Source organism: Salvelinus fontinalis, chromosome 35 (assembly GCF_029448725.1).
Source record: "Salvelinus fontinalis isolate EN_2023a chromosome 35, ASM2944872v1, whole genome shotgun sequence".
NCBI lineage: Eukaryota > Metazoa > Chordata > Actinopteri > Salmoniformes > Salmonidae > Salvelinus > Salvelinus fontinalis.
In genome coordinates, this window is record NC_074699.1 from 8,584,813 (window position 1) to 8,597,834 (window position 13,022).

At 40.8% G+C, this 13,022-nt stretch overlaps 1 protein-coding gene across 4 annotated transcripts in view; it reads right to left on the reverse strand.

Annotated features, from left to right (window-relative positions):
• mocs1 (molybdenum cofactor synthesis 1) overlaps nucleotides 1-12,711 on the reverse strand; it is a 41,765-nt gene extending 29,054 nt beyond the window's left edge. For 3 of the 4 annotated variants that reach the window (XM_055899174.1, XM_055899173.1, XM_055899176.1), the window contains exons 1-2: nucleotides 12,363-12,711; nucleotides 690-825 (exon numbers count right to left, since the gene is read on the reverse strand). In XM_055899174.1, the coding sequence (XP_055755149.1) occupies nucleotides 690-825; nucleotides 12,363-12,581 (355 nt within the window). In that variant the 5' untranslated portion in view covers nucleotides 12,582-12,711. The remainder of the gene's footprint in view (nucleotides 1-689; nucleotides 826-12,362) is intronic. The other variant, XM_055899177.1, reaches the window with a different exon arrangement.
• Between the last annotated feature and the right edge of the window lie 311 nt (nucleotides 12,712-13,022).

Sequence of the window (13,022 nt, forward strand, 5' to 3'; positions counted from 1 at the left end):
CACAACACAGATTTCAAAGGAGAAAAATGTAAACGTCAGTGGAAGACAAAAGGTTTATGAACAAGATTCTGTCAAGTTACAGGAGAGCCGTTACAGCCTGAGGTTACATTTCAGGAAGGATGACATCACCTTAGCGGACAACTGTCATGTTAGTGAACAACATGACAGTTATCAAATTGATAATAAATGTATGTATGTGTGATTGCCACTAATCTTCTGTGAAGTGTATGTACCCCCCTCTACAGGTTGAAGGGGAACACTTTTAAAAAGCCTACAGGCTCCAAGGCCCATTGGGTGTGACTGGAATGTCAGCCAGTCTTTTCACCATGCTTAAACATACCAGACCACACTATTTGTTTCTTTAGTTTGAATTTAAGGAATTTGTTTTGTTTGATTTTTCTTTACATTTTTGTAACCTGAAGAACGACAAATACATTGTTTTCAGCTTGAATCAAACTCTAGACATTGGATTTGTATGCATCAAGACTTGCATTTCACTACCCTCCATTGTGGCTAAAGGATTATGATGGAAATTGTATTGGGACAATTATATTGGACAATTTAGCCACTACAGTGACAGAGATTAATCACACCACTAGGGAATAATTTCAGTTAAAAGTGTTTTATAATTGTTAAAAATAAAAACAATGATTATATAGCCTTTAAGCAGTCTTCATCATGGTGCTTACAGCGAAGGTTACATTTCTCCGTCAGGGAAATGCGCAGGTAGCTGTGCCGTCTGCCAAAGTTGTCTGTCAGGAAGGCAGAGAAGGGTAGAACTTCCTCATTCAACTTTTGCCTCTGGCCCACTGGTACAGCCAGCTCCTGGACATACACAACAAAGGACAAAATAAACAGTGAGCAACCCTCTTAGGAGGGTTAATTACTCAACCTAGCATTTTCCGTGCTTCATGTCCAAATCTTAAAGTAGACTTACTTCATTGAGCTTGACAATCAATTTTAGACACTTAAAGATGATTTTGATTTATTTATTTTTTTATGCAAAAAATGATAATATCAGGTATATTGACATTAATTGGATTTGGGCCACAAATGCTAAAAATAGCTTTTTTTAATCAACTGGGCAACTCAATTAAGAACAAATTCTTATTTACAGTAGCTAATTTTCAATCCAATTGGCAACAGATTTTCATGTGAATATTCAAAAAATATGCATAAAGAAATGATGCACTCACCAGTGGTGTGTTTCCACCAAACTGACTTGTTTCGGATTATATCAGTACGTGATGACCGTGCACACAAAATGTATTTTGTCAAGTTTTAACATACCAAGTTCAACTCCACTCCACTGTTTTTGTGACAAAACTGTTGCGTAAAATAGCAAATGTGCCTACTCTGTGCTTAGCACGTGCGCTCTAGCCAAAAGCTTACTGAGACAGTGCAGGTGGGCTAGTGAGCCTACATCAGGTATCAAACTAGATTCAGCAGATGGTCAGGAGGCAGGAACATAACTACAAATAATTTGTAGACTAAATTGACCACAAGAAGCCCTTAGAGGATATAATATTAAAATAAAACAATCATTTCAAACCTTGCGTGCATTTATATATTTAATACACACAGTACCAGTCATAAGTTTGGACACGCCTACTCATTCAATGTTTTTTTTTTTTACTATTTTCTACATTGTAGAATAATAGTGTAAACATCAAAAATATGAAATAACACATACGGAATTGTGTAATGACCAAAAAAGTTAAATCAAGATATGTTCTATTTGAGATTCTTCAAACAAGCCACACTTTGCTTGATGACAGCTTTGCACTCTCTTGGAATTCTCTCAACCAGCTTCACCTGGATTGCTTTTCCAACAGTCTTGAAGGAGTTCACACATATGCTGAGCACTTGTTGGCTGCTTTCCCTTCACTCTGCGGTCCAAGACATCCCAAACCATCTCAATTGGGTTGAGGTCGGGTGATGGTCGAGGCCAGGTCCTCTATTCCAGCACTCCATCACTCTCCTTATTGGTCAAATAGCACTTACACAGCCTGGAGGTATGTTGGGTCATTGTTCTGTTTAAAAACAAATGATAGTCCCACTAAGAGAAAACCAGATGGGGTGGCGTATCGCTGCATAATGCTGTGGTAGCCATGATGGGCTTTTCCTGTTTTTCTTTTGTTTTTTTAATGGTTAAGTGTGCCTCTAATTCTAAATATTCATGGACAGTGTCACCAGCAAAGCACCCTCACACCTCCATGCTTCACGGTGGGAACCACACATGTAGAGATTATTATTCACCTACTCTGCGTCTCACAAAGACAGTGGTTGGAACCCAATATCTCAAATTTGGACTCAGACCAAAGCACAGATTTCCACCGGTCTAATGTCCATTCCACGTGTTTCTTGGCCCAAGCAAGTCACTTCTTATTTGTGTCCTTTAGTAGCGGTTTCTTTGCGGCTATCGACCATAAATCACAATCTCTGAACAGTTGATGTTGAGATGTGTCTGTTACTTGAACTCTGTGAAGCATTTCTTTGGGCAGCAATTTGAGGCAAGTAACACTAATGAACTTGTCCTCTGCAGCAGAGGTAACTCTGGGTCTTCCTTTACTGTGGCAGCCCTCATGACAGCCAGTTTCATCATAGAGCTTGATGGTTTTTGCGACTGCACTTGAAGAAACTTTCTTGAAATCTTCCGGATTGACTGACCTTCGTGTCTTAAAGTAATGACGGACTGTCGTTTCTCTTTGCTTACTTGAATAATATGGACTTGGTCTTTTACCAAGTAGGACTATCTTCTGTATACCACCCCTACCTTGTCACAACACAACTGATTGGCTCAAACGCATTTAGAAAGAGAAAAATAGCACAAATTAACTTTTAACAAGGCACACCTGTTAATTGAAACACATTCCAGGTGACTACCTCATGAAGCTGGTTGAGAGAATGCCAAGAGTGTGCAAAGCTGTCATCAAGGCTAAAGGTGGCTACCTTGAAAAATCTCAAATATATTTAGATTTGTTTAACACTTTTTTTGGTTACTACATGATTCCATAGTTTTGATTTCATCACTATTATTCCACAATGTAGAAAATAGTAAAAATAAAGAAAACACCTGGAATGAGTAGGTGTGTCCAAACGTTTGACTGGTACTGTGTGTGTGTGTGTGTGTGTGTGTGTGTGTGTGTGTGTGTGTGTGTGTGTGTGTGTGTGTGTGTGTGTGTATACAGTTGAAGTCAGAAGTTGACAAACTTAGGTTGGAGTCATTAAAACTTGTTTTTCAACCACTCCGCAAATTTCTTGTTAACAAACTATAGTTTTGGCAAGTTGGTGAGGAGATCTACTTTGTGCATGACACAAGTCATTTTACAACAATTGTTTACAGACCGATTATTTCACTGTAATCACAATTCCAGTGGGTCAGAAGTTTACATTCACTAAGTCTAATGTGCCTTTAACCTGTTGAGGCTGGGGGCGCTGTTGTCACTATTTATGCTAATCGTGTAATTTTTGAAACGGCTTCCCACAAAATTCTTGATCGTACAATATGCATATTATTATTATTATTGGATAGAAAACAGTCTATAGTTTCTATAGGAGTTGAAATTTTGTCTCTAAGTGGAACAGAACCCATTCTACAGCAATTTCCCTGACATGGAGTCAGATTTCAGAAATTTTGGCCCCTGATCTGGAGTCAGTTTTAAGGCCAATGTTATACCTATGAGTATACGGACACTGCTTACGTCTTCCCCTGGATGCCTTTACGTGATGACGATTTGAATGGGGTCGATTGCGCGTTCACAGGCACTATAAATTAAAAAACCCTGTAGCTAGTAAGTCTTTTGGAGCTGCGTTATGCGCGTGGAGGACACCGACCCGCACCTGTTCCAAGCATTAGTGGAGGGAGTAATATTACTCTGGTCATGTTTCTACTCGTTATAGGAGTTAAAAACATCATAAGGTAGTTAATTTAAAGCGTTTTATAGCAATTTATATCCGTTTAGTGCGATTTTGGGACATTTATTTCTGAAACGCTGTGAATGGCTGGGCACGCTTCCAGTTCATCCCGAACGCAGTTGGCATTTCCACATGGCAAGAGGACAGCTTTCCACCAAAAGACGATTAGACCCAAGAAAGGATCCTTTGCCCAAGATACTGATGGAAGAACAGCTCAAAGTAGGACATTTTTATTATGATAAATCGTGTTTCTGTCGAAAAATGTTAGTGGCTTGGGACGCCATGTTTTTTGACGTAGCTTCGCTTGGCGCAAACTGTATTGAAAAGTAAGGATAATTTAAAAAATGTAATTCCGCGATTGTATTAAGAATTAAATTGTCTATCAATCCCTGTCCACCCTATATTTTTTAGTCACGTTTATGAGTATTTATGTATAAGAGTAGATCACTGTCTAATATGGAGCACGGACATTTTTTCACCAGCTGGGCTACATTTCACATTGTCTAACCATGATTTTGGTGGCTAAATATGCACATTTTCGAACAAACTGTATATGTATGTTGTAATGTGATGTTACAGGGGTGTCATCTGAAGAATTCTGAGAAGGTTAGTGAAAAAAATAATATATTTTGGCGATGTTGACGTTATCGCTCACTTTGGCTAGAATCAATGCTGGGCTGCTATGTGCTATGTGCTATGCTAATATAACGATTTATTGTGTTTTCGCTGTAAGACACTTAGAAAATCTGAAATATTGTCTGTATTCACAGGATCTGTGTCTTTCGATTAGTGTATGCTGTGTATTTTTACGAAATGTTTGATGATTAGTAAGTAGGTAAACACGTTGCTCTATGTAGTTATTCTAGTCCATTTGTGACGGTGGGTGCAATTGTAACCTATGCCATCTACCTGAAATATGCACATTTTTCTAACAAAACCTATCCTATACCATAAATATGTTGTCAGACTGTCATCTGATGAGTTTTTTTCTTGGTTAGGGGCTATAAATATCTTAGTTTAGCCGAATTGGTGATAGCTACTGGTGTTGGTGGACAAATAAAAGATGGTGGATTATGCTAATGTGTTTTTAGCTAATAGATTTACATCTTTACATATTGTGTCTTCCCTGTAAAACATTTTAAAAATCGGACATGTTGGCTGGATTCACAAGATCTGTGTCTTTCATTAGCTGTATTGGACTTTAATGTGTGAAAGTTAAATATTTAAAAAAAAAAAATTTTTTGAATTTCGCGGCTCTGCCTTTTCAGTGGGGGTGGGGGGGGAGTGCCGCTAGCGGCACCCTCATCCTAGACAGGTTATACAGCTTGGAAAATTCCAGAAAATTGTCATTGCTTTAGAACAGGGGTGTCAAACTCATTTCGCATCGTGGGCCACATACGGCCTAGGGAGATGTCAAGTGGGCCGGACCACTCCTCGAATAAATATGGCCAGTTGGGCCACGTCTGTGATGTCAGTGCTCTCGTCAATTGCCACGGAAAATGCAATAAATGACTTGACTCTCTGTTTCAATTGACTGTCTAAATCTGCCGCTAGTTCCGAAATCCTCTCTGCTATAGTATTCCTCGTCAGGCTAATATTGGCAAAAGCTTGTCGCTTCTCGGGACATACAAGTTCAGCCGCCTTCATCATGCATCGTTTAACAAAGTCACCGTCGGAATACGGCTTCGATGCTAATGCTATTTCGCTAGCAATTAGGTAGCTGGCTTTTACCGCTGCTTCACTGACTTCTCGGCTCTGGATGAAAGTTGACTGCTGTTTCCTCAGACCCGCCAGCAATTCGTTAATCTTATCTCTTCTCAGTTGTCCTTGCAAGCCGTCATATTTTTTGCTGTGATGAGTCTCGTAGTGGCGTCGAATATTATATTCCTTCAATACCGAAACTTGTTGCAAACACACCAAGCACGAAGGTTTTCCGTGCATCTCTGTAAATAAATAGGACGTGGTCCATTTTTCTTTGAAAATTCTACACTCCTTATCTACTTTTCTCCGTTTGGATAACGACATTTTGGCTAATGAGGGTGTAGCGGAGAGGTAGAGACCAAGGTATTAACAACGTCATAACAAGCAGCAGATGGCGCATTGATACCGTCTGCTGTTTTCAGTCTGTCTCAGTGATGCGGCTTGTCTTCTACTCTGATGGAAAGAGTGCGCCCCTTAGCGGATAATCCATGAATTGCAGCGAATTAAAAATATTAATTCCATGTCTTTTATGCATTTTTTCCACTTTCAAATTATCCTGCGGGCCTGATCGAACCTCCTTGGGGGCCGGTTCCGGCCCGCGGGCTGTATGTTTGACACCCCTGCTTTAGAAGCTTCAGATAGGCTAATTGACATCATTTGAGTCAATTGGAAGAGTACCTGTGGATGTATTTCTAGGCCTACCTTCAAACTGGTTATATTGAAGCAACATCTCAAGACATCAGTCAGGAAGTTAAAGCTTAGTCGCAAATAGGTCTTCCAAGTGGACAATGACCCCAAGCATACTTCCAAAGTTGTGACAAAATGGCTTAAAGGACTACAAAGTCAAGGTATTGGAGTGGCCGTCACAAAGCCCTGACCTCAATCCTATAGAAAATTTGTGGGCAGAACTGAAAAAGTGTGTGCGAGCAAATAGGCTTACAAACCTGAGTCAGTTACACCAGCTCTGTCAGGAGTAATGGGCCAAAATTCACACGACATATTGTGGGAAGCTTGAGAAAGGCTACCTGAAACATTTGACCCAAGTTATACAATTTAAAGGCAATGCTACCAAATACTAATTATGTAAACTTCTGACCCACTGGGAATGTGATGAAAAAATAAAAGCTGAAAGAAAACATTCTCTCTGCTATTATTCTGACATTTCACATTCTTAAAATAAAGTGGCGTTCCTAACTGACCAAAGACAGGGAGATTTTACTAGGATTAAATGTCAGGAATTGCAAAAAACGGACTTTAAATGTATTTGGCTAAGGTGTATGTAAACTTCCATTGTGGAGGCTGCGGTGATGGCACACCCGTAGTCATTTTTTTCTTCTGCTTCTGGTTATGCCATCTTGCTCTCTGGCTCCCTCTTTAGTAATTTGTGTGTCTTAATATTTAATAACTGTGTGCATAAAGCATAAGACAAGCCCATAAGCCTATATATAGGCTAGTTGATTTTATTAAAACACATAGGGTGTGTCTATATAGGGAAAAATACACCTTTTAAAGAACAGTTGACTCTTGGTGGAGCAAGATTTTTGGTTGTCGGGACGGCCCTAGTAGCCCCCGACTAAAAAAACAAATCTTGATCGACGTTCTTTAGAACAATCGATTGGTCTAGATATTGGGTCAACAAAACCAACGGATGGTTGCTGTCTTACCTTGTCTAATGACTGTGTATTTTGGGTGAACTATCCCTTTACTCAGTTCTGTTTCTTTTACCTTTAATTAACCTGGCAGGTCAAATTATTTACAATGACAACCTAGCAAGTGGCAAGTTGATGGTAGTGTATTTTTCATAGGTGAAAAATAAGCATAAGTGTAGAGGTGTGTATGGAATAACAGGGTTCAAGGCAATCTGGTAGACTAAAACATCAAGGCCTATGTTTTTTATGTGGATGTAAAACAGCAAAAGTGCAGGAGTACATAGCAAAATCTGACTACAAGTTTCAGGTATAGCATCTCTGGTGATTGCATAATTGTCAAGGAAACTATTGCAACTCATATCGAATATTAGTCTAGAAATAGGCTATTCTTCAAAATATTGAAGGGTCATGCCATGAAACCCACCATCTCAGATGTTCTGAAATTGTTTCTGTAGTTAAAAACAGAGAAAATAAGCATTCCACACACTTCCCTTTTTCCACATTTTGTTACAACCTTAATCTAAAAATAATTCAATAAAAAGTCTTTCCTCAATCTACAGACAAAACCCCATAATGAAAGCGAAAACAGCTTTAGAAATGTTTGCTAATGTACACTGCTCAAAAAAATAAAGGGAACACTTTAACAACACAATGTAACTCCAAGTCAATCACACTTCTGTGAAATCAAACTGTCCACTTAGGAAGCAACACTGATTGACAATACATTTTTGCAGGGCTCTGGCAGTGCTCCTCCTTGCACAAAGGCGGAGGTAGCGGTCCTGCTGCTGGGTTGTTGCCCTCCTACGGCCTCCTCCACATCTCCTGATGTAATGGCCTGTCTCCTGGTAGCGCCTCCATGCTCTGGACACTACGCTGACAGACACAGCAAACCTTTTTGCCACAGCTCGCATTGATGTGCCATCCTGGATGAGCTGCACTACCTGAGCCACTTGTGTGGGTTGTAGACTCCGTCTCATGCTACCACTAGAGTGAAAGCACCGCCAGCATTCAAAAGTGACCAAAACATTAGCCAGGAAGCATAGGAACTGGTCTGTGGTCACCACCTGCAGAACCACTCCTTTATTGGGGGTGTCTAGCTAATTGCCTATAATTTCCACCTTTTGTCTATTCCATTTGCACAACAGCATGTAAAATTTATTGTCAATCAGTGTTGCTTCCTAAGTGGACAGTTTGATTTCACAGAAGTGTGATTGACTTGGAGTTACATTGTGTTGTTTAAGTGTTCCCTTTATTTTTTTGAGCAGTGTATTAAATAAACAAATACTTTATTTATGTAAGTATTCAAACCTTGTTATGAGACTCAAAATTGAGCTCAGGTGTATCCCGTTTCCATTGATTATTCTTGAGATATTTCTACAACTTGGAATCCACCTGTTGTAAATACAATTGATTGGACATGATTTGGACCGGGAACAGCCATCTATAAAGGTCCCACAGTTGGCAGTGCATGTCAGAGCAAAAACCAAGCCACGAGGTCGAAGGAATTTTCCGTAGAGCTCCAAGACAGGATTGTGTCGAGGCACAGATCTGGGGAAGGGTACAAAAAAATGTCTGCAGTATTGAAGGTCCAGAAGAACACAGAGGCCTCCATCATTCTTAAATGGATGAAGTTTGGAACCACAAAGACTCTTCCTAGAGCTGGCCGCCTGGCCAAACTGAGCAATCGGGGGAGAGGGGACTTTCAGGGAGGTGACCAAGAACACGATGGTCACTGACAGAGCTCCAGAGATTCTGTGGAGATGGGAGAACCTTCCAGAAGGACAACCATCAGGCCTTTATGGTAGAGTGGCCAGACAGAAGCCACTCCTTAGTAAAAGGTACATGACAGCCCGTTGGAGTTTGCCAAAAGGCAGCTAAATGACTCAGACCGTGAGAAACAAGATTCAAGGTCTGCGGGAACCAAGATTGAACTATTTGGCCTGAATGCCAAGCGTCACGTCTGGAGGAAACCTGGCACCATCCCTACGGCGAAGCATGGTGGAGGCAGCATCATCCTGTGGGGATGTTTCTCAGCGTTTGGGGACACTAGTCAGGATCGAGGCAAAGATGAACGGACCAAGTACATTGAGATCCTTAATGAAAACCTGCTCCAGAGTGCTCAGGACCTCAGACTGGGGCGAAGGTTCACCTTCCAACAGGGCAACGACCCTAAGCACACAGCCAAGACAACACAGGAGTCAGGGACAAGTATCTGAATGTCCTTGAGTGGCCCAGCCAGAGCCCGGAGTTGAACCCGATCCAACATCTCTGGACAGACCTGACAATAGCTGTGCATAGACCCCCCCTCCCTCCACATCCAACCTGACAGAGCTTGAGAGGATCTGCAGAGAATGGGAGAAACTCCCCAAATACAGCTGTGCCAGGCCTGTAGCATCATGCCCAAGAAAACTTGAGGCTGTAATCGCTCCCAAAGGTGCTTCAACAAAGTACTGAGTAAAGGGTCTGAAGACTTATGTAAATGTAATATTTCCATTCTCATAGATAGATTAGCAAACATTTCTAAAAACCTGTTTTTGCGTTGTCATTATCAGGTATTGTGTATAGATTGATAAAAAGGGAAAAAACAATTTAATAGATTAACAAAATTTGAATAAAGCTAATGGGTCTGAATATTTTCCAAATCAAATGTCCTTTGTCACATTCGCCAAATACAACAAGTGTAGACCCTACCGTGAAATGCTTACTTACAAGCCCTTAACCAACAATACAGTAAAACATATATATATTTTTTTTAAAGTTACAAAATAAAATATCAATAATGAGGCTATATACAGGGGGTACCGAATCAATGTGTTTTTTTGTTTTTTTTAATCAGCTAGTCAAGTTGAGAACAAGTTCTCATTTGCAACTGCGGCCTGGCCAAGATAAAGCATAGCAATTCGACACATACAACAACACAGAGTTACACATGGAATAAACAAAACATAGCGTCAATAATACAGTAGAAAAATAAGTCTATATACAATGTGACCAAATGAGGTGAGATAAGGGAGGTAGCGGCAAAAAAAAAAGGCCATGGTGGCGAAGTAAATACAATATAGCAAGTAAAACACTGGAATGATAGATTTGCAGTGGAAGAATGTGCAAAGGAGCAAGATAAATAAATAAATACTGTAGGGGAAGAGGTAGTTGTTTGGGCTAAATTATAGAAAGGCTATGTACAGGTGCAGTAATCTGTGAGCTGCTCTGACAGCTGGTGCTTAAAGCTAGTGAGGGAGATAAGCGTTTCCAGCTTCAGAGATTTTTGCAGTTCGTTCCAGTCATTGGCAGCAGAGAACTGGAAGGAAAGACAACCAAAGGAGGAACTGGCTTTGGGAGTGATCAGTGAGATATACCTGCTGGAGCGCGTGCTACGGGTGGGTGCTGCTATGGTGACCAGTGAGCTGAGATAAGGCGGGGCTTTACCTAGCAGAGACTTGTAGATAACCTGTAGCCAGTGGGTTTGGCGACGAGTATGAAGTGAGGGCCGAACAACGAGAGCGTACAGGTCTCAATGGTGGGTAGTGAATGGGGCTTTGGTGACAAAACGGATGGCACTGTGATAGACTGCATCCAATTTGTTGAGTAGAGTGTTGGAGGCTATTTTATAGATGACATCACCGAAGTCAAGGATCGGTAAGATGGTCAGTTTTACAAGGGTATGTTTGGCAGCGTGAGTGAAGGATGCTTTGTTGCCATATAGGAAGCCGATTCTAGATGTAATTTTGGATTGGAGATGCTTAATGTGAGTCTGGAAAGAGAGTTTACAGTCTAACCAGACCCTAGGTATTTGTAGTTGTCCACATATTCTAAGTCAGAACCGTCCAGATTAGTGATGCTGGACGGGCGGGCAGGTGCGGGCAGCAATCGGTTGAATAGCATGCATTTAGTTTTACTTGCGTTTAAAGGCAGTTGGAGGCCACGGAAGGAGAGTTGTAATGGCATTGAAGCTCGTCTGGAGGTTAGTTAACACAGTGTCCAAAGAGGGGCCAGAAGTATACAGAATGGCGTCGTCTGCGTAGAGGTGTATCAGAGAATCACCAGCAGCAAGAGCAACGTCATTGATGTATACAGAGAAGAGAATCGTCCCGAGGATTGAACCCTATGACACCCCTATAGAGACTGCCAGAGGTCCGGACAACAGGCCTTCCGATTTGACACACTGAACTCAGAGAAGTAGTTGGTAAAGTAGTTGGTAAACCAGGCGAGGCAATCATTTGAGAAACCAAGGCTGTCGAGTCTGCCAATAAGAATGTGGTGATTGACAGAGCCGTAAAGTGACTACGCAATAATAAGCAGCAGTGTAAAAACAAAGGGGGGGAGTTGGGTCAATGCAAATAGGAATGCACTGTAGATATCTTTTAATTGCAATATTTATTTTTGTCTTCAACTAATGCAGCGTTTCCCAAACTCGGTCCTCGGGACCCCAAGGGCTGCACATTTCGTTTTTCCCCCTAACACCACACAGCTGATTCAAATTATCAATGCTTGATGATTATTTGAATCAGCTGTGTAGTGCTAGGGGAAAAAACAAAACATGCACTGAGTTTGGGAAACTGTTCTAAAGAGGAAAATAATATAATTGCATTACTGAGTTAGGGTAACTTACGTTACTGATTACAATTTTGGACAGGTAACTAGTAGCCTAAATTGAACAGATTACATTTAAAAATAAACTCCCAAACACTGCTTAGAACGTGTTTGGAACTCGCTTTTATGTCAAAGAGCACTGTGGTAGCCTTTACCGGGCAGTTATGGTTACATTCAATTAAACCGAATTGCTTCAGGCGGAACGGCTAACGTCGGGCCGCCCACCCAGATAGCATACGAACAGGTCATTAACCATGGCAAGCATTTTTTTTTTTTATTACAGGAAAAAAGCTTTAAAAAAATGTAAAAATCTCTCATCCTCATTGCAAAATGTGTAGAATTGGATGAGACTATCTATAAAACTGCCATTAAAAAAATCCTATGTGTAGAACTGTAGTAAGTTTGCTGTTTCCACCCCCCCAAAAAATGTACAGAAAGAAATACGAAACTACGGTAACGTTACGCCACAGCGTTTATAAAATATTTATAGCTAGCCTTTCTTACCTGTGCGGTCCCAATTTTTGTTGCAGGGACAGCTGCACTTGAGTTTGCAAGAGATACGAGTTCAAGTTCATTATCCTCTTGCGTAGCTCTGGAATACCACCGCCGCAACTTGGGTGTTGAGCTTGGTGCAAATAGTTTCACGTGCTGCGTTGACAGGGCCTTGACATCGTAATGTCTGCCTAGTATAAAGCGGCAGCACTTGCTACCATGAAAAGCCATGTTATATATTTATATTAACTATTGGAATATCTGTTTATCGTCCTAGAAGTGTCAAACAACGACAGTTAATAATATCGAAGCCTCACATAACGTCTACGGAGTTGCTGTCACCACATTCAAGGGGGAGTGGGCAGCTTCAGCCAATCGTCTAAATCGTCTACCCTCTGGGTAGTGTAGTTCTTCTATGGTAAAATGGCGTTCTCAACACTTGGATGTGCATTCTGTCAGCAACTGTGCGGGTGGATAATAAGGATTCCAAAAAGGAAATAATATGGGTTAAACGTTTTTTTTTTATCATATAAACTATCAAAAAATGTATTAACTAAACAAAATTAACCTGCTTTTCTACAAAAAAAATGATTTTAATTAGTTCCCTACACAGGCTCAGAAGAGTCCTGTGAGGTTGGGCATTTCCTAGCGAAATCTGCTGTACAGCCCTGA